This window comes from Pipra filicauda, unplaced genomic scaffold, assembly GCF_003945595.2.
Source record: "Pipra filicauda isolate LSUMZ 115617 unplaced genomic scaffold, ASM394559v2 scaffold3_size10097308_pilon, whole genome shotgun sequence".
Lineage (NCBI taxonomy): Eukaryota > Metazoa > Chordata > Aves > Passeriformes > Pipridae > Pipra > Pipra filicauda.
Window position 1 is genome coordinate 4,881,183 of NW_024104532.1, and position 21,694 is coordinate 4,902,876.

Here is a 21,694-nt window from a genome sequence, read left to right on the forward strand (position 1 = left end):
ATTTCAGAGAAATCAATGAAAATCTCTTTTACCAGAAAATTTTGATCCACATCTCTAAAATATTTGCTTACTGAGACACAGTTTAATTTCAGGCATTTGGAAGCCTCTTATGGTACAATCCAGCAATAAACAGTGAAAAAATCATTATTAGAGCCTACTTGGGAGGTACCTTCATTCCTTCTATGGCACTTTACATTCACCATGCAGCTGCTGCAAGCCAGGCTTGCAGTTGGAGATGCATCACATATTCAGCAGCACTGAGATCACAGTGACGTGCAAGGCAAGGCAAGGCAGGAGAATCACCCCTTCCAAATGATCCTTTCCAAAAATACTCCTGTCACAGCCAGCAGAGCACGCGCTGCAGCCGTTCGGCCACCACCAAGAACACCCAACTTGTAATTCCCACCGCTCCGTTTTTCCAGGGCTGAAGGACATCACAGCACCAGGTACATCACTGAAGTTCTCAGTGGCTCGTTTATTTGTAAGCATTGCTGTTTCTTCTCTCTGTAACAGCCTCAGTCACACCCCAGCCGAGCTCACCCTGTTAGTATGCGTAAGAGGCTACAGAGGCTCTGTGAAAAATTCACTCCAGCAGGAGCACAGACACAGGAATCATGATTGTAAGTATGAACAGAAGAAAATCACACTTGTACTGAAGTGGCTCTGAATATATCAATATATATGTATGCATGTGGGAAGGGGGAAAGCTTGGCTGTTCACAATATTATATTTGTCTCACAGCTAGTAATAATATTTTTCTGATACATTGCTTTTCAGCTAAATGTCTGAAGGTGTTTTATTTAAAGGACAGGCATCATCATTTCATTGAAAGGTAGAGAAACTCAGGCACTGGGAGAGTGCATGATTTGCCTAAATTCACTCAGCAGCCCATTAGAGGAGCTCAGATTCCAATTCCCATCTCCCCAGGCTCAGGACAGTGCCCTGCCCAGTGCCAGCACTGCAGCTCACACTGGACCTGAGGTGAGCAGGGAATTAATCTGAGCACAGGAGATCACAGCCCAAGGGCTGAGCAATGTGGTGGCATTTGGGATATTCTCCATGTACACTGTACTGGTCTTACCTTGACAGTGCCTTTCTGTTACATGTAGACACAGACAAATCACTCACATAAACCATGTGAGTCTCTGTTTTCATTAAATAATATGCATGACAGGAACTTTTCCCTTTGCCATCAGCTCTGGAGAAGTCCGGTGCCTATTTTCTGCAGTTACTTAAGATTACAGTTCAGATGAGAGTGACAGACACTACATTAAGTCAGTCTGATTTTATCCTTGCAATTGTAAATACTTTTTGTCCCTGAATATATTTCATATATGAATATATTTCATTTATGGCAATATCACACCTTGGAGTGGGAGCACTTCAGACACAAAGGTGAGATGCAGACCATAGTATTATTTTGAATATTCTCCAGATTTGTAGCAGTTTTTGTCCTAGACAAAACCCACTGCATTGTTTAGATGGGGATAAAGAAAACACATGAAATTAAACTTTTCTGCAACAGATATTCCAAAAAGTCTTTCAGTGCTCCCCAGAATCAAAACTGTCTGAGCTCTTTTGCAGATTTGCTACCATAATGTGCTCACTTAACTTGTGATGGAAATGGCACGTTCGAGTTATCATTATCCATTACTTCAGCTTCTTCTACAGTTTCATTTGTCCTCCTGCAACTCTGTTGAGTTTGTTTAGGCTATAAATAAAGGTCTCTTGAGATCCTGGATCTTGCCTTCTGAACAAAAATTTCAGTGACTCATTCTCATACATATTTTCTTCCATTATCTTCATCACGGGTGAATGTTCCTGCTCATTCCAAAGGGTCAGAAGGAATGAAGCTGTGACTGGCTTCTTGTCAGAAGTAGGTCAGGATGCTCTTTCCTTAGATGCCCTTAAAGGTGAGTTATTTTTTAACCAGCTACTGTTGGAGTAGTTTCTCATTTCAACCAAATCCCCTTAAGCCACAGAGATGTTGGGTGATTCCTGCCCAGAAAAGGAAAGTTTCTAACCAGAAGACTGGTGCCAGACTGACTGACAAGTCTAATGACTTCATTTGGCATCACTTACTTGTGAGCCAGTGCTGCCTTCCTGAGTTGTTTTTTCTGATGGATGTGTGTGGTGCCGGAGTCACAAATGTCGTTCTTAATTACAACAAATTACCATCAGTAATGGACTTGGAATGGACAAAGTCTGCAGAAGCACTGCCTGGCGGGGTCACAAATTATCCAGACGACACCCCATATATCAGCTCATCAACAGGTTCTTTCTAAAGGATCATTTCCTATTTGTTTGAAACATGTGTTTTGTGTAATTAAAAAACTCAGGGACCACAAATCATTTGCAATATCTCAAAACATTAATTTCTGAGGGTGCCTCGTCCTTCCTTATACACTGCAATGCACCACACCCATTGGTGTATTCAGCTTTTCCAAAGGATTGTCCCTCCCTGTGATTCCGACAGATCTATGCACAATTGCACTCATGGAGCTCTCAGGTATTTCTCTGCTCTTCCCCTGGACACAGTTACTCACAGTATCCTTAGTCATTTAGTCCTTTATGCCACAGACAAGCAAGAGAGAAGATTTTCTCCAGGACAGGTGCTTATGACTGGCCGTGGATCATGCACTGCCTGGTGCTGGTGGGGAACAGCTTGTTAAATGATCTTGCAAAACCTCTCTGAAAGAGAAACTATTCCTGATGGGCCAAAACTGCTGCCTTTAGCTCACTTTTGTTTCTGACTCATGGTGACTTCTGACACTTTTAAGAATATCTCTTGCAATGAGTGTGTAAAAAATGTGAATTCCATCAAAATCCCATTCGCTTTCTCAGTTGAGCCAAGGCTTGGAGCAGCTCCATTCCACAGCACCACTGTGCTTTGCTTTTGGCCAAGGACTCCAAGGGTGGACACTCATGGGGTTACAGGCTTTTTCAGGAAAAGGCCCTTATCTTGTATGCCTGGAGCTACAGCTCAATTGTTTGTGTAAGAAAATGACCAATCAATAGCTGTGTTTGATAAATCCCTGATAGCTCTGTCCTGGAGTGCTCCCAGACTGCGCAATCCCTCCTTACTCTGCTGCCAGCAAACCTCCAGGTCAGAGCCAAGGTGCTGGTTACAGACTATAAAGTTCCTAATAGCTTGAATTCCATCAGCTTCCCTCCCCTGTCTTGCTGCACACTCTGAAGCTACCACCAAAATCCATAATGAACATTCAGACTGCTTAGGCACCTGTCAGAGCAGTTAAATAATCGAAGTGGGACCTGCAGAGGTGGTTTGCAGGTTTTCTGCTTTCTGTCTTTTGCAATATGCAGGGATCAGGTGATTTCCCTGGCTTGAACCCTTTTATGCAGTGATTCCACAACCACCTGCACTCTCCTGCTTTGCACTGCCATAGGACACATGAAAAACCAGCAGACACATCTCACATGTCCCTCTGTTGAACCACAGGAACATGGAAAGCAGCAGAGATCATTTTAGTTCTACAAAATAAGGCTGTTCTCATTGTTCTCTCACACTGCCATCAGCTCTCAGGCAATACACAATGCAATTCACTTTCATATCTAATGCACATAACTAGAATTAAATAGAATTAGGTCTTTTCCAGCTTTAATAGTTGATATAATTATTCCAAATCTTGACAGGAAAAAGACAGAAACAGATGTTTCCTTTCACCTAATTTTTCCCTGGAGAAATAAAGACTGGTTGTAGATTTTTATGGCTTCTCACAAGAAAAAAAATATGGAAATAATAACAGATTCATGGATATTTAACATTATTCAAAGAAGAATTCAGTGTTCATTTTAACAGAAAATACAAATGGAACTCCAATTCTTTTCTTTGATGTTCTCACAATTCCACCTGTAGGAATGTGTTCTGGCTGATGCACTGGTTAATATTGAAAAATTAAATTCAATTTTGAATTAAAAATAAAAAAAATGTATTTTTTCTCTTACACTTGTCTCTAAAAGACAGAGTAGCATGAGCCTCTTTAATTTACTCTGGGTAGTGTGAAAGCACTAGTGCATAATTTAAAGTATTATGAGATGTTTACATGCATTCCAAACACTGCTGTGGAGGAGAAGGATCAGTAACTCCTAAATACCTGGCTCACAAGCTAAGTCCTAATAAAGTCCTATGGAAGAGGGAATATCTTGGTTCCCTCCTTAAACAGGAGGCTCAAGCTGTCCTTAGAAGAAAAGACACAAAAGGGACAGTTCCTCCCATCAAGTTCCAGACTTCAGGATCGTGCCAAATTTTTTCCCTCCTGTTTTGATTAACAGACCATTAGAACAGGCACATTTGGAGATATGACAGAAGTCACTGTTTCGGTTCTTTTTGCTGTGTTTTTCAAGAAGTTCTCTTTCTTTCATTCCTTTCTTGTACAGCAAAGAGCTCCTCTTGGTCCTCTGCTTTTTTATTATCTTGATGTTTTCAACCGTGCACAAAAAGCAGCTTCCTATGCAATTGCAAACCTTCTCCAAGGAATTCTGCCCTTTAACATTATTCTTATTTTTACTACAATTTAGCAAAGGAATGACTGGATAATGACTGAGATATGGAGGAGAAGTACAAGTTTCCAGCTTCTCCAGGAGCAGGGAAGCAGTAAGACAGGAAGTCTAGACTTGCTTCCTTTTCTCAGATACCCACACTTTATCAAAACCAGATATCAAAAACACTTCAAGATTAGAAAATTGCTTGATTCCAATAAAGATATCCTGAAATATATCCTGAAATATATTTAAATACAGATTTATGAAAAGGAACAAATCAAATTAGGTGATAGATTGACATCAATCTCTTTGAAAGAAGATCTAGGCCCATATTTTAAGGCCTGTATTTTTGCATGTATAAAACTCAGTCATTGCCTCTCCCAGGCATTTTCATCAAGGCAAAAACATCAGAATGGTTTTGTATATCACCCCAGCAAGATGCCTTTCAGTGTTTATCAGCAGTGAGTCCCCATCCATTTACTGGCAATAAGATATCTATGCTGCAATTGCAAATTCTAAATGTCATAAAGATGAAATTAAGTGCTGTGCACACCATGATCAGAACTTAGTTACATGGAGAGAGGCGAAAAATAAGTTTATATTAACTTTTTTAGAGAAAATACTGGTCTTTCACAAAAATGTCCAACCTGGAAAATTAAAGTTTCAGTTTAAATGTCCCATTACTTTGGGGCGGAAATTGCTGTGACTGCTAGAGGGAGAATAAACCATCCAGATACTTAAAATAAAGGAAGGGCTGTCATTAGGTACAGAAATAATCCTGGCTCTAGTGGACAGATCAGAGGGGGGTTTGCAGAAGTTTCCAAGGGCCAATAAGGTATTTGGTGCCTAAAGATGAAGGTCAAAAATATCAAGACAGCAAAATTCCCAATAAGTGCAACTACAGCTCTGAGCCAGCCCAGATATCTTTGAAAAATCCCTTTCCCAGCCACATTTCTGTTCTGTTAAAAACATTGCTGTAGGCTCAATCCCTAATTCTTAGAGTGAAGGAATGATTCAGAAGGTGGCACAGAAATGAAACTAATTACTTATGACATCATCTGCCAGTATGAGGAGCTTCTATCCAGCCTGAATTTACCTTCAAGTTTATTTCTTGAGGCGTGGAGATTTATAACACTGTGGTCACCTCAGCCAGTTTATCAGTGATTGTTTCATTAGCCACATAAACCTCTAATCTACTTCTAATCTTGCACAGCCCTTGGGACAATGTTATTTTATGACAGTGAGTAACATGAGTTATGTGCTGTTTAAAATGTTTTTCTTTTTTCAGCAGTTAATTACTGTCCTTTTAATGTCACAATAAATATTTTCAATCAAGAGGAACTTATTTAATGTAAATAAATATATCCAACCGTGTGCCTTTTTTAAAACAGACAGTGCTATCTGTATTAATTTGAATTTCTGTGATCTAGAACAGACCATAATATACAAATTAAAACCTCAAGTTCATTCCTTTGTAAATCTATTCTAAAAGAGTCATGTTATGAGATAGTTTAAATGCATAGGGAAGGAAAGGATCTTTTCAGGAGAGCCTGGTATCCTCCTCCTGCCTCACCACCCACAATTCCACTGTTTTACTTTATCTGGTTCCCTTAAAAGTCCCCTATTTGGATTTGAATTCTGAAAGATTGTACAGTCAAAGATTTCACCCAGGCTTAGGACTCATCTCCATGTGGGATCAGGAAGAAATCCTCTTTCCTCAGTGCAGTTTAGCACAGCATTACAAGGGTGTTACAGTTCCTTTGGACAGCTCCTGTCCAGGTTATCCGTGTGGAGGGGACGGAGCCCAGCCAGGACAACCAACACTTTCCAAGCTGAAAACTCCACCTGGAGACCTGCTCTCCTCTTGCTGAGGGGGGCTGTGCTGTTTCCTTTCTCCTTAAGGCAGGGACAGACTTTTCCCAGATTTCCAAATACTGATTTTTCTACCCCACCTAAATACATAGTCCATTATCCTCTGTGCAAAATAATGAGCTGGCATCATCCTCATGTTCCTGAGGTAGGGCCTGTATCAGTAACTGCTCATTTTGGGGGTCTCTAGCACAGCTTTAGCAGAAATGCACGGATAAAGGAGTGTGAGAAAAAACATGGTTTAATGTGGGCAATGGGCCCACAAAACCTAAATATGAAAAAGGATTTAAGAGCCAGTGACAACACAAAAACAATAGTATTTTATTTAATTAACTACATTTTACTAGAAAATGCTCTTCAAATTCTATTTACATAGAAACAACAAGCACTGAATCACCACAGAAAAAAAAGATTATTCAAGATTGCAAGTGTTTGCAATCTTGTTTTGGCAAGTTCAAGCTAATAACCTAAGCTGTTAATACAAACCCATGAGATATTTTTCTTACTCTGAAAATAAACCCACGAGGCTTTAAATATCATTATTGGACAACTGAAAATTTGCATTTTAAATGCATTTTTCTCCCCTCATCATGGAAATTCCCTTTCCTGAGGTTCAGGGCTTGTGCTCTGAGCAAGGGCGTGTAATTGCACTACCTTGAACTGCTACCTTGAACTTGGCAGAAAGGGGAGCCTATTTCTCACAGTACCTATTCAATCACTCATCCCAAGGCAGGTGAATAGTTAATGTTCATGGCCAGGTTTCAATATACTTGACTTTATTACGGCACCTGCTGCTGAAGATCTCAAAGCAATTTGTGAACATTATTCAGCTGAGTCTCATGACTATTCAGCCAGTATGTCATTACACAGACTGGTAAACAGGGATGTGAAAACACATCAGAATTCTCAGTAGGGCTGTGAGAGATGAGCAGTAGCTTTGTCTTCCTTTGACCCCTGGAATAGGATTTTTCTGTCTGTGGTTTCATCCAAATGGGCACAGATAGCAACACTAGTAAGGGATGCAGACTGGTCCCAGTACTGAGCAAATAAATATGTTTTAGTCCAACCACTAGCAGTTAGAATCTGTGTTCCCTTCCCTTCTGCTTTCCTGTCACTGCTTTTGGCACAGTGTCCCAGACCTTGCCAGAGAGCTGAAACCAGCTGACTCCTGGAAGTGGCTGTTGAAAGACTATTGAAAGATCTGGTTCCTTGGCTCTACAAAGCCTTCTTGTAGTGTGGCCAAAGCCAGGGAGTATTTCCAGGCCACTCTGTTACTCTTTGCAAACTGGGCATGTCCCACATGATGCCAGCTGCAAAATCAAAGCAGAGTAGATTACACCCTCACTGACCGTTTCTTATCCAAGCTCTCCCCATTTTGAAGTGATCATATTTTCTTATGTGCCAAAGGCTCAAACATCATTATGTCTAGACCTAATGGTCTAATTAAAATGAGCTTTAATGAATGTAGCTCAAACACCAAGAGGGGAAGATGCAGCAACTCTCTGTGCCCTCTGTGATACCCCAGTTCCACTGAGAGGAGTCTCAAGTCATTGCCTTGGCCAGGCACAGTTTTATCACACCCCTGGCAGCTGGGTCAGCACCTTCACAGCAGGACAGAGCTCCCAGCCTGAGGAATTCACAGCTAAAACAGACAAGGCAGAGAAACAAAATCAGAAAACACAAACAGAACTGAGTGGTTCCGTGGAGTCCAGCAGGAATGGTGAGTGTGAAGGGTAAATACCTGAAGTCACAGGCTGGTAACTGCTTTTATTAGCAGTGGAAACTCTGCCTTGGAGAGAGCAGAGGCAGAAAAGCTGAGGTTAAGTTCATAAACTGAGTGTTTGTTCCTCTTCCCTTCAGTGACTCCGTGACATGTTATGGTGTCATTCTTGTAAATGTTTCAAAGTAAAGTTTCTGAACAACAGTGCTGTGCCATAGTCCTGTGTGGGGAGGGCTGCACAAACATCTCCTCGAGGAAAATCCAACCAGAGCTTGTGTTTACTTGGTTTGTCCTTAAAACCAGCAGTCCGCTGCAACTTTCAGCCACAGCTGCCTTATTAAAAATGAACTTTTTACTTTAAACACAGTACATCTTGTAAAAGGCAAATCAGTAGAGTAACCCAGGTAACACAAAATTAAGAAATCAAGGAACCACTGCTTTCGACATTAAAGGCTATTACCTAAAAAATAAATAAGCTGTTTCATATTATTTTTTATAGGCTACTGTAATAGGATAACTCTTCTCAGAGTTACAATGAGTTAACAGCAGTCTCAGTGACCTCACAGCTCTTACTAAAGATATAGGAATATGGTTAAGCATAAAGAGTACCTGGAAAAGGTACTAAATATTTATCTCTGCCTTCCCTTGGGCTGTGGGTTGGGGTGCTCAGCTCTGTTCCAGGCTGGGATTCATAAAGCACCCATGCTTAGAAAAGTTACAGAGGGAGAAAAGAGGAGAGGAAGCCACAGATTCTTCTGTTACACAGGGGTATAGAACAAACATAAAGATTTTGCTAATCTGTTACTATTTTTTATTAACAGAATTTTTACAGTTAGAAACAAACTTTATGCAATCATTAAGTACTGAATTTACAAATAAACCAGAGATTTTTGGAACCAACCTATTTGTCCTTATAAGATGACTAGTTCTCTAAAATGATGATTAGTTCTCTAAAATGACACGTGATTCACTTCAATTACAAAATAAACTAAAATATATTTTCTTAGCGGACAAAAGGGCAACAGATAATTTAGTACTGAAATTGCTGCTTTCACCACAGCCTGCCAAGTATGTTTTCCCTCAGATAGCGCAAGTGGTTTTTTTTAAAGGTTTCCACTCCGGATCTGTGTGGCAAATGCTTTAATTAAGACTGATACATTCCGTTTGTTTGGCGGTGACTGGTGGGAGCTGTAGGCTGGCCTGCATTGCCCTCTAGCGCTGCCGGCCCCACCGCAGTGATGTCACTGCACAGGCACGGTGACATCGGAGCCAGCTCACGCAGAGCTGGAAATGCTGACAAACCTTCCTGGAGCCTCACAGGGACATCCCTCCAACACAGCCACACACACACGCTCCAGGGAAAACTCTAAACCTGTCCTGTCTTCCAGGGGCGCCGTGATCGAAAGCGCTGCTTTCAGCTCCAGCCAAGACTTCTGCCTGCTCATTTGGGTTTCAACGAGTCCGTATGAGAAATTAAGCAAGTTTGAACAGCCTGCTGTTTCTGACAGGCTCCCGAGGACTCCACGCTGGGCAACTTTTACGTGCTCAGAGCTGACAGCCCTCAGGGGAGATGAGTTCTCCACCTCACACAGGCCAGGGCTCTGCAGCAACTTCTTGGGTCGAGAGATGACTTTGAACTGACTCAAACCATCGGCGTGTTGAGTGAGGGACCCAATCATAACTTGCTATGGAGGATGATTTTTAAGATGAATACCTACTTTGGTGATAAATCCAATACATCGATACCTGGATATTTGAAAGTGTCTGCACTAAATAATGGCAATTTTTCTGCCAACAACTCCAATGAGACAGCAACTAACCTGGATTCACCTGCCTTGGCTACCAGTAGGGCAATAATTGTGGGGCTGATCCTCGGTGCCTTTATCCTCTTTGCTATCATAGGTAATATCTTGGTAATTCTCTCTGTTGCTTGCAATAGACATTTAAGAATCCCTACAAACTATTTCATCATTAACCTCGCAATAGCAGATTTGCTGCTGAGTTTTACAGTCCTTCCGTTCTCTGCTACACTGGAAGTCCTCGGCTACTGGGTTTTGGGGAGGATATTTTGTGATATCTGGGCAGCAGTTGATGTGCTGTGCTGCACTGCCTCCATTTTAAGTTTATGTGCAATTTCTATTGATAGATATATAGGGGTACGTTATTCTCTGCAGTACCCCACACTGGTAACAAGAAGAAGGGCAATTTTAGCTCTCCTAGGTGTCTGGATCCTTTCCATGGTGATTTCCATTGGGCCTCTTCTGGGCTGGAAAGAACCAGCTCCCAAGGACGACAAGGAGTGCCGCATCACCGAGGAACCCTTCTATGCTTTGTTTTCTTCCTTGGGGTCATTTTATATTCCTTTAATTGTCATCCTCGTGATGTACTGTCGGGTCTACATAGTGGCCAAAAGGACTACCAAAAACCTGGAAGCCGGGGTGATGAAAGAAATGTCCAACTCCAAAGAGCTGACTTTACGGATTCATTACAAAAATGTTCATGAGGACACCCTGAACAACACCAAATCCAAGGGTCACAATCCCAGGAACTCCTTAGCTTTCAAACTTTTAAAATTCTCTAGAGAAAAGAAGGCAGCCAAGACGTTGGGAATTGTGGTTGGCATGTTTATCCTGTGCTGGCTACCTTTCTTCATTGTTCTGCCACTAGGTAAGTTGGAAATCAGGGGGTTGTGAGGGGAGGGGGAGGAAAGTGGGTTAGTTGGGTACTACAGAAATATCATCGAAAAAAGATCAAATGAATGAGAAGTAGATAGTGGGAACTTCGGTGAACAGATGAAAGGAAGGGAAGGGAACTCCTGATGTTGGCTTTTGCAGAGTCCTGCTGAAGCTTTGTGAAGTGTGCAGAAAGCTGCTCACCTGGAGTCCTCAGTGATGGGCAGATGTCAAATCGGGGTACAGTACCAACAGAGTTTATATGATAAATCCCCCTTTTTTCATTTGAATTAGGTTTCAGAAACATTATCATAGGATGCTTTGCCAAAAATCCTACATAAGAACAGAGAGAGTTTCAGCACTGAAATGTTCTTGGTTCAGTTCACTGCTCAGTGTCTGGGACTTCTGGCGTTATTAGGAGCCTTAAATGAAAATTAACCTGATCTAATGACGAGATGAAAAACTCCCCTGAGCTTTGGGAAGCTGAAAAATTCTAGTTCTCAGTTCAAACATTACTGATCAAATCCCAAAAGCAAAGACATGAAGATCCCCACAGATACTCACAGGAAGGTTCTCATTGGTTTCTATAGGTCTTAGTTGAGGCACTTTGGGACATTGCCATGCAAGCTTTTGGCAGCTACTTTATGCACTTTCAACTTCAAAATATTATTAAAGTATTTGATGTGGCCTTAACACATTGCTCTGTGTTCCCAAATCCTTGTGGCATTTGCTTGCATTGTTTTTAATGCTAACACTGCCCCTGAAGTGGAGAATCTCAAGACATTCAATTACTAAGCTCTCAGAAATATCTGTCCAAAATTCATTTCTCTGAGACAGTCTGACAGCCTAAATATGGAAAGAGCTGGGAAAAGAAAAGGGAGAGAAAGCCTTTATTAATGTTCTATATTTGTGTTTACTTAGTTACCCTACCAAAACATTTCTGATTGAGTGGTAAGCGAATATTTTTAGAGACTCTTTTAGAAAATTGAATTGAGTTCAGCAACGTGTTCCTGGTGAAGTGTTACAAAATGATAATTTCAGTGAACGTGTAACATCATTTAGACTAAAATCTTTACTGCAGGACAACTAATTCAGCTACTGCAGCACAACTTTGTTATCTCTAGCTTATTGTATTATAGACTTTAAAATCTTTACAATTCAAGATCTGCATAAAGGTAACGTTAAGGATGTGAAAAATTCTGAAGAAGGAAAACTGTGAGCAAAGTTCTCTTTGGCTACTGATGTTTAAGTCCTTGTGCTGGCTCTTAAAGCAAGTTTATAACACAGAGCAAGTTTCCAACTATTGCAAAAATACTTACCTGTGGATAGAAACATATTTCCACCATATGGTACCAGTGGTAGCACTAGATATGCAGCTAGTAGGTCGTGATCCGATAAAGTAGATTCCCTCCTTGATTTTGAATATTTGAAGAAATAAAAAAGCAAATGTGAACTCAGCAGAGCATGTCTGTAGCTATCAGGAGCCAGTATAGCTCCTGACACTCCTCACCCAACACAGATGCAGTTTGTTTCTAGTTGTCCACTAGAAACATTATGGTCACAGGGCAGAAGCAATGTGAGACACAAACAAGTTTCTTTCTGAAAGAGCATCAGTTTTCCCTTTGAGAAGTTTCCAAAACTCCTGGGTTTCCCTGGCAGATTTAGTGAGTCATTGTTTAAGACACCTGAGGGGAGAATTTATTGCTTGACAGAATACAGTTTAATCTCCCTTACAAATTGTGCCCAGTGGGGTGCCAGGCTGGGAGCCTCCAGCACAGCAGAGCGTGTCTGGCAGAAGGGCTGGGTGTGCTGGGGGTTAAAGCCACTGCTGGGGGCTCTGACCCAACCCAGAGCGAGTGCTGCAACCCCAACACCCCCAGGGCAGTGCTGGGAGCACTTGGCACTCACAGAGCTGGGGGGCAGAGGGAGCTGAGGAGTGTGTGTCACTTAGAGGAGTGAAAAAACCCAACATCTTAGCATTGCAATACAGACTGCTGCCTTTCCCGGCCCCTGTCTAGAAATCCTCTGTCTAAAAAAAAGGGGGAAAGTATCCATAGTATCCAATGCAGCATAAAAATGCATTTAAATAGGAGATGCTTCGCCTTTGTTCTGCGGACTAGGAACAGGGATGGTTTTGTTCCTTGTCCCTGATCTCTTTTTTTTTTTTTTTAATTTATTACCCAGCACACTCCAGAATCCAGTATTTTTTATCTCTGTGTCTCAGTGCAGAGTTAATTAATGATGTTAGACATGACTAAAGCATTGCTCACTAAAACAGGTAGGGAAAAGCCCTTTTCTTCACTTGCATAATGCAGCTGTCCTTACCTGCAGGAGAGGGTAAAGCAGTGCAGAAAGAATCCTTAAAGAGCTCTCTGTGTGCTGCACTCTTCTTACCAGAAACATTTTGCTTTATGTCTTGAAGACACACAATTAAATGAAATGCTATTAAAGACTCTTTCAGAAAGCACACAAGGGTATGAAATCAATTTCTGTGATAGGGAACTGTAGAAATCAAAAGGCACTGATGGTGTCCCAAGGTGTCTCCATAGGTGTCCAGGACTGTCCAGACTAGATACTCACCTCCACTCACTGCAAGCATAAGCTCCTTTCTTAGCCTCCATTTCTCACACCTTATATTTACACCATTATCCCAAATCATACTCTCACACCTGCATCTTTCCTATTTATTTTTCTGCCCCTTGTTTCCCTCAGTAATGTCATGACTCTGCAGAATGGTGTTAAAGAGCAGCTCTGGATTTCTGGGGATCCAACCACAAAACATTTGACAAGTTGGTGACTGTCAGTTCTGCAGCACCCCAGACCCATGTATTACCAAATCTGCTTATATGCAGTGGAGTTTCCTTCATGTTAAGAATGTTCTCAGCTCTTCTTTGCAGACAAAATTTTATTCTTCCATTCTGGCATTTCAATATATTCTACAGCTGCCCATTTTGATATTCCAGACAAAGGATTATTGCATCAGGTGGCAGATATGCACTGGGAACAGATGTGGTGCTGAAAGCAGCTGCATTGCTTGAATAAATACTCTGTGACAAATGAAAAGAAATAATATTAACGCTTACAGAGTGTTTTTCAAGCAAAAATCCAAAGGTTTTTCAGGGAAAGATCTGGCAGAGCCCTGTACACACTGCAGGGAGGAATTACAGCACTGACACCATGATGGACTGAGCACCATTAAACCATCAGCACGAAGAATTACCACCGTCTGGTTTTGTAGCACTGAACCATTCCATCTTCAGTGTTAAGCAACTGATGATGCAGCAAAACTGGTATCAAAGAGAGCCATGTGAGAAATTTGTTTTTATTCCTGTAGCTACTGGATATTCTTTCCAGATAGCAGTGGAGCTGCAGAACATCCTTGTCGCACGCATTCATAAACACTCCATGGCTTTGTAAACAGTTATCCTGCCACTCAAAATTATTTGTGACACAACATAAAAAAATAAACTAAAGACATACGTGCCTCTGAGAGAACTTCTTATGCCATAAATTCAGTGACTCAGCTTTGAAAAGTAAATATCTTGCTTCTTTAAAATAAACGTTTCTTTTCATCCCCCTTATACAAACCCCTCCTTCGGCATCAGGACTACATTAAACATGCATTGCTGAAAAACACTGAGCAAAACAGATTCTTTTAATGACTAAAGCCCTGCAGAAATAAGCTAACACTCATTAAAACACTGGCCTTTAAACAAGGGAGTATCCAATTTTATTACAATACCTTTATTAAAAAAATTTATCCAAAATGAAGGATCGTATGTTTCCCTCTGGCTACTAAGTACAGGTTTAGTCTCATTCCTGTCGAGATATGGGCTTGTCAGTCTTCTCTCAGACACATCCCACCCACACAAAGGGAAAACTTCCCATCTCCACCACTTTCATCAGAGCACATTAACTTCCCCAGATACTGCTTAACTCCAGTGGAAATCAGCAGAGCAGTATTCACTTCCCATTTTAGAGCTTAAGTCCTCCTGCTCCCACAAAACCTGGAGTCTTATCCACTGGAGTTAGAAACAAAATTCTTGTAACTTAACTGGCAGTGGGATAAGGTCCCAGGAGCCCCAGGATGAAGACACAATTGGTTTGACCATTTTTAGGTATTAAGCTTTTGAAACCTTTTTATAAAATAATAAAAAAGAACATAAAAACATCTGCATGCTACAGGTCAGCCCACACAAAATTATTCTTAAAATGTTATTGAAGTACAAAATGTAGATTTATGTTACATGAGGCCAACCTCTGCATCTCTGTATCAAGAATACCAAATTAGGTTCCTTACTTTCCCATGGGAAGCACTTGCAGGGATTAGGTCTGTCAATGCTACTGGGTTCTGCTTTCTGAAAGGCTTTAGGCCTGGTTTGTCTTCCACCTCGTTTTAGTCTTCTCTCCTTTTGCCCTGCCTAACTGGTCCAGCTCTCCAGACTTGATGAAGTTAATAGTTACACAGAATTCATATAAATCACTGCTATATGTGGCAATCTGCCCCTCTGCCCACTGGCAGGTCAATCTTTGTGCAAAGTTCAATGGCATGGGTGACAGCAGGGAATGTACAATTAAACATCATAAGGGCATTTACTGACCAGTACAGTGTGTTTTGCCACATGGGGAGGACCAGATTATTTCAAGGTGATTCATTTTCCTACTGAAAAAGCCTCCCTTAAGCCCTGGTTTAATCCTTTTGCTTTACAAAGGGTGTCAATTACCAGTCACTCACAGACTTCTGGATTTTAGAACAAAGTTGTTTGTTATCAAAGCAGGTGAAACCACACAAATTCCTGTGTACTTCCTCTGTAAGGTTTTGATTTGCATGTCAGGGGAACAAAGGGAAATCTCACAGTGCTTTTCCACTGACCACTGCAAGATTTTGAGATATTTTGACAGGCTTTTGGGTGATCCCTAGAAACCAGAACGCAATAACCATCTATATCTGAGTGACAAAAGAGAAAAAATGCACTGGAAGTTCTTACAGTACCTATGCAGTTGTGTTATTCAATTCCATGCTACAGGCTGTTATCTACTAACAATGGCCAAGAGAGATGTCTCTGTTATAAGTCAGAAGAGGAGAAAACACCAAAACATGTTTAGTAATTGCAGATATTTAAGTGTAATAAATGAAATGTCAGCAGACTTAGATTAGCTTTTCTAGACTCTCTCAATCATCTAATCTTTTGCAAAACAAGAATAAGCTTGGCCCGTGTTCTATCTAGTCTGGAAGCTGCAGAAGTTTCTAATTCTTTTGGACAAAATAATAACAACATTAGTGCCATGTTTCTGTCCCTTACTACTCTCAGTTCTAGGTACCAAACAAGATTCTTATCAAAATTGATCTTGATTTCACAATCAAGATCAATCCCAATCACACTATTTCTGTGAGGGCAACACAATTTAAGCACAAGTGAGCTCTCTCAATGGTGAAAGTCAGCACAGCTATTCTGGACTGAGAGGTGGTGCCCATGTTAGTTTTGGGGTTAAATACACAGGCACTGTCCCCGTAGAAATGCAAATACTGCTGCTCTGCCTTGCAATTGCTTGTAATATAAGAAGGTGTAGCAAGTCTGGGGTTTAGTAAAAAGACCTGATCCCTCCCTGTACTCCTTGAAGGGAGGTAAAGTCCTGATTTTATTTTTGCCATTCTAGATAAGTTTCTATTTTTTGGAGCCTTTAAAAAGCTCTCAGATGTGAGCCACTGTGAATGAAGTTCCTGCTGGTCTGATACAAGTGATTTGTTCATCTGCAATATGAGGACACTGCTGCAGGTAGTCAGTTCTAGGACAGAAATTCCTCACAACCAGGACACTTTGGAGCAATGACCAACCTTGCCCAGTGGAAGGTGTCCCTGCCCACAGCAGTTATTCCTTATTTGATATTTCCCCTTCCTCAAAAGCAAAGTGCTACACATGCACACACACACACAAGATACCCACAAGCACAGGAGTAGTGTGTTGGTGACTGCTGGGTTCCTGGGACTGTCCTCCAGCCTGGCAGCCCAGGCACTGCTGGGATGTGCAGCACAAGGCATCCCACAGAGACACCAACATGCCAAATAACCACAACCAAACACTACCCATTGTTATTTATTTGTATTAGTTATAATTTAACCATCTTTCATCTTCTTTATTGAATTTTATTCTGTTGATTTTGGATGCTTTCCTATTTCTCAAGATCTATTTTCTCTATTTTCTAACTGTTTTCACTGTTATCCTAATCCTCTTCTCCAGAAGGCCTGCACTTCATCCCAGCTTGATCAACTCGTAATTTTATAACCATACTCTCTATTTCATCCTCTACTGTTTGTAAACTGTGGGGGTTTTTTCCTATATTAAATAAGTCCAGGGGAATGTAAACAAACACTGAATGCTGGAAGGGAAGGAATCAGGAGCTCTAGAAATCCAATTAGCTTTAAAACCTTGGCACGCTGACTTGGCGAAGCATGTGGTGAAAGGGACCACAAAAGCTTAAATAAAGGACAACCACATCCTTTCTCTAAACTCGTAATAACTCTGGGCAGAGGCAGATTATTACTTCTAGAGGGAGAATTTTACTAGCTGTGCACATGGTGGCTGTAACTCAGCCATGAGCAGCTTCCAGCAGTCCCGGTTGCTGCAGGAATCACAGCAGGAACACGAGGAAGAAGAGGAGGTTCCCAGCCAGACCCTCAGCAGCCACCCAGAGCCAAGCACTGGGAATGTCTCTTGTTGGTCACAGCAAAAATCTGATCAGGTCACTTTCCATAGGAAGGCCGAGTTCCATCATAAAACAGATTTCTTGCAAAGCAATACTCATTTTTGCACAAGCTGTGTTCTGGAGGACAGACTGAGACAGGGTTTGATATTGGTGAAGCTTCCTGTTTTTCATGTTTCAGAACTCATCTGTTATCACTTGGTATTTTGCAATGCTTTTCCTCATTACAGCAATTTTTAAAACATTGGAATTTTTTCTTGTGGAGAACGCTGAAAAGCTCATATTTAACTCCAGTCAGAATGGCTCCAATCCGCACCAGGATGAAATCTCCCCTGAAATAAGAGGATGTGTTTGCCTTCCAAGGTTACCTTAACTATTTGAGTCTGATTAGACTCTGTAACTGAACTTCCAAATACTCCTTACCAATTCTCAAACTATTTCTATTTTATGGTGTTCAAACAAGAGGGTGATTTTCTCCAGAGTGGGAATACCCTCCCTCAGTGCTTCAAGTATGGAAACATTTCATTTTCTACCTGTTATCAGTAGGGACAAGAAGTTTCAAACTTTGTGGCTTTTCTTTAATCTTCAGACAAAGACAAAGCCGTGCAGTGGAGCTCTCTTGTCACCATCACTGGCATATCCACTGACACACAGCAAAGCACTCAAACAACTCCAGACCATTGTATTGCAATAAAACCAGATGTTGCGTTTGTTCCAGAAAACAGAACACACACTCCCCCAGGTTGGCTCTCGTCTAAGAAAAACTGGATTTAGAAAATTTTGAAATGTGACTCTTTTGTAACATGCAGAAAACAGCACCTGGCTGCCCCAAACTCATCCATATCCACTTTTCCTCCTTAAATCCGGAGAATTCACAGTACTCCTGATCAACTATTATCTAACCTAAGTATAAAATACTTGATTCTGAAGAAAACTGATGATTCTATGAGTAATTATAGGTCTCTTCCCAGGTCCACTGAAGTCCTTACGAGCCTTTCAAGGACTTCCACTGACTCCAGTGGAGTCTGAATTTTAATGTCTCAGTGATGCTCTGGGCAGATATTCTGCAGAATATGTGAGGACAATTAATATGCCAAATTGCTTCCCACAATGTTCCCTAATTTCATTAGGATGCTTCACTTACTTTCTCTGTAATAAAATATTCATTATAAAGAACCAGTCAGACCCTAAATGCAATTAGCTTCTACTAAATAAAATACTTCTTAATTTCTCTTTATGATATTTGCTATTGCTCAGTGTATTTCCAAACTGAACAGCTCTACGAAGTCTGGTGAGTGTGGTCAAAAAACTGATCAATCAAAACTCATCAAGTCAATTGATTTTCTGATATATTTCCTTTTCTCCATTTACTCTCCATGAGTAAAAGTCAGTAAAGTGCAGGAGTCATGAAGAACTGCTCTGAACCTTGTGATTTAAACCCTCCATTTTAACCCTAAAGGCCAGTGTGTTCCTTAGCTCCGAGGCAATGGGTAGACCCAGTTCTAGCTGGCACCATTCCCAAACACTGCCAGGGAAAAATCTATAGTCCTGGATTCACAGGACCTTCCCTGACTGTTAGTAATGAGGGAGAGTCTTTCCGGAGAGCTGATGCCAGCTCAGCATCTTATTTTCTCTCCTGAGCCACCTCAGGGAGCAGCTGGCACCTTGGGGAGGGCAGTGGATGTATGAGGAATGGCACACACTCCCCTCTGGATTCCTGTGGAATGAGGAGGCTCCAAGCCCAGCTTTGCCATGCAGACACACTGTGCCATGGCACGGAAGAGCTATTTACCCAAGAGGATAGGAAGTGCTTTTGCATAGTTTTGAGGCCCAAGCCATGACCTCCACATTGCTGTGAGATGGGAAATATGCCCAGAATCACATCCCTCCCCACTCAGGCATCTGACAGCCACAACTGACTCAGCTGCTTTCACAGCCCAGTGAATCTGAAACCACTCCAGTGGAAAAGGTCAGGATGTGACATCCAGGCTGGGGTGTTGACTTCCATTTGAAAAAAATCTTCAAATCAAACTCCAGTTCTTGACATAAGAATTCTCCCCTGAATCCCCATTCCTTGATATACTTGAGCTAGACACAAAGGTGTTTACCCAGCTGGATAACTCCTGAATGCCTGTTTTGCTTTAAAAATGTCACACATTCTTTTCTACAGCCCCATTTGCTAAACCTAGCTGATCAATTGCCCCTCCTTTTAACACTAAAAGTACAGGAAATGGATTTCCCAGTAGGGGTTTTTCATTTGGGCAGTCTCATTAGGGAAGTTATTTGGTTGTGAATAGAAGAGGAAGAACTCATAAAACAATCTCTTTTTTGGGGTTACACCACTTTTATGAACGCCTGAGATATGGGAAGTTCCACAACTAACTTCAGGTTTCAAGAGGTTTGTACTATGACAATAATCTGGATAAATGGAGGGATGTTTGAGGGCTGCCAGAGGGTATATTAGAAGTTATAAAGTATGTCTGGACACACTCCTCCTAACAAGCCTGGGAACATTTAGATATTTTCCTTCAAAAATGACCCTTGAAAGTCCTTTGCAGAATTATTCCATGTGTGTCTTGTACAACAGCTTGGACGGTGGAGTTTGATCTGTCATTGGGATCAGTACATGTTAGTGCAGCAGATGTGTACCCATAAACTGCATTTTAGTTTTTAATTCTACAGTAATTATGTGCTCCTTTGACTTTCAGATGATGAAGAGCATTTCATTATTAGCTTTAGAAATAACAAAAGTAACATTTTAGTAGCCAAAGACCAAAACTGAAAGCAACATGCATGAAAGAATTTTAATACACAGGTTCTAACAGCAATCTGATGTAACATTTGCCCTTCCTAGAGGCAGATAAACCAATTATCTCAGATATTGTTTCTGCTTGTTTCCTGTGGACAGGATCTCTGTTTTCAGCTCTGAAGCCACCCGAAACAATTTTCAAGGTGATTTTTTGGCTTGGCTACTTTAACAGCTGCTTGAATCCCATCATCTACCCTTGCTCAAGCAAAGAGTTCAAGAGGGCTTTTATACAGATCCTGAAATGCCAGTGCCACCGTCGAAAGCAGCTGGGGTGGTGGCCCTACAGCTACAGAAACTGGAATCGGTGCTCCTTTGAACATCACAGGAAAGACTCTCTGGAGGACAGCGCGAGTTTCCTGAGTGGCAGCCAGAGGACATTATCCTCGGCATCTCCCAGCCCCGGGTACGTGAGCAAAATCACTCACCCACAGCTGGAGATGTGCACATTCCAGGAATGGAAAAACTCCAGCTCCCTCCTGAGCCCTTTGCAGGATGGCAGTGGACAGAAGGAGCCGTGCCAGTTCTTCACCTTCAGCCTCTTCTCGGAGCGGAACGGACACGTCCCTGCCGGCAGCCAAGGCTCCAGCAACAGGGACTGTGAGGCCACCTGTGACACACTGAACTGCAAAGCTGCCTGTAGAGCAAACACCACATTGGAATGAACAGATCCCAACCAGTCTGTTCCCTTGGGACACCGACCTGTCTGACGTTAGGCCCAGGTGAAGACGTGGACCTGTGCGTGATTTCTCAGGATAGCACGGGAAGGACACCAGGGAGGAACAGGCAGATTTAAGTCACAGGAGTGGCCAAGTGCAGGGCCTAACCATATTCCCAGGCAGTTTCCAGAGAAGCTACTGAAGCATGAACAGAATGCAGGGAAAGTGCTGCATAAACCCAGGGAAGTGCACATCCAATTATCGAGCTGTCGTGGAAGTGCTGTGGAACGGCGAAACACATCTGTACATAGAAAGAATCCATAAACAGGGGGGTGGGCAGGGGCCATGTGTGAGTGGGTGGGTGTCCAGGTGTGCCAGCTGTGTGGATGGATGTCTGGAAGCGGCAGTGAGCAGTGCAGTCCTGATTGTTCCTCTCCAGGTCGCCCCTGACTTTGCCTGTAGTTCCGTATCGTTGCTGTACGTCACTGTACATTCGCACTTTAGAAACTGAAAACAATGTCAACCATTAAAGGAATTTCTCAACAATTTAAACACTTGCACCTATTACTGTAGGACTGGAATTCAGCCAAGTTCCCTTATCACCATTTTCACTTCAAAATAAAACACTCATAGCCTTTAAGTTTGCCATTGTGACTCCTAGGATGCAGTTGCTTCCCTGATCACCAGCATTTATAACTCCTCTATCCTTTACCAAGCTCTTCTTCAAAAGTCTGAAAATACCAGCAATGGTGAGAGCTCACAA

General features: G+C 41.8%; 1 protein-coding gene across 4 annotated transcripts; it reads left to right on the top strand.

Annotated features, from left to right (window-relative positions):
* Positions 1 to 363: 363 nt before the first annotated feature.
* Positions 364 to 21,483, top strand: ADRA1B (adrenoceptor alpha 1B). Of its 4 annotated transcripts, none has more exons than XM_039385283.1 (3): positions 364 to 446; positions 9,481 to 10,759; positions 20,375 to 21,483. In XM_039385283.1, exons 2-3 carry the CDS (start codon positions 9,787 to 9,789, stop codon positions 20,935 to 20,937), a joined length of 1,536 nt encoding a protein of 511 aa, XP_039241217.1. In that variant the 5' UTR covers positions 364 to 446; positions 9,481 to 9,786; the 3' UTR covers positions 20,938 to 21,483. The 4 variants fall into 4 exon arrangements, with proteins under 4 accessions (XP_039241217.1, XP_039241218.1, XP_039241219.1 ...); XM_039385284.1 differs by lacking the exon at positions 364 to 446 and adding an exon at positions 463 to 620; XM_039385285.1 differs by lacking the exon at positions 364 to 446 and adding an exon at positions 952 to 981.
* Positions 21,484 to 21,694: the final 211 nt, after the last annotated feature.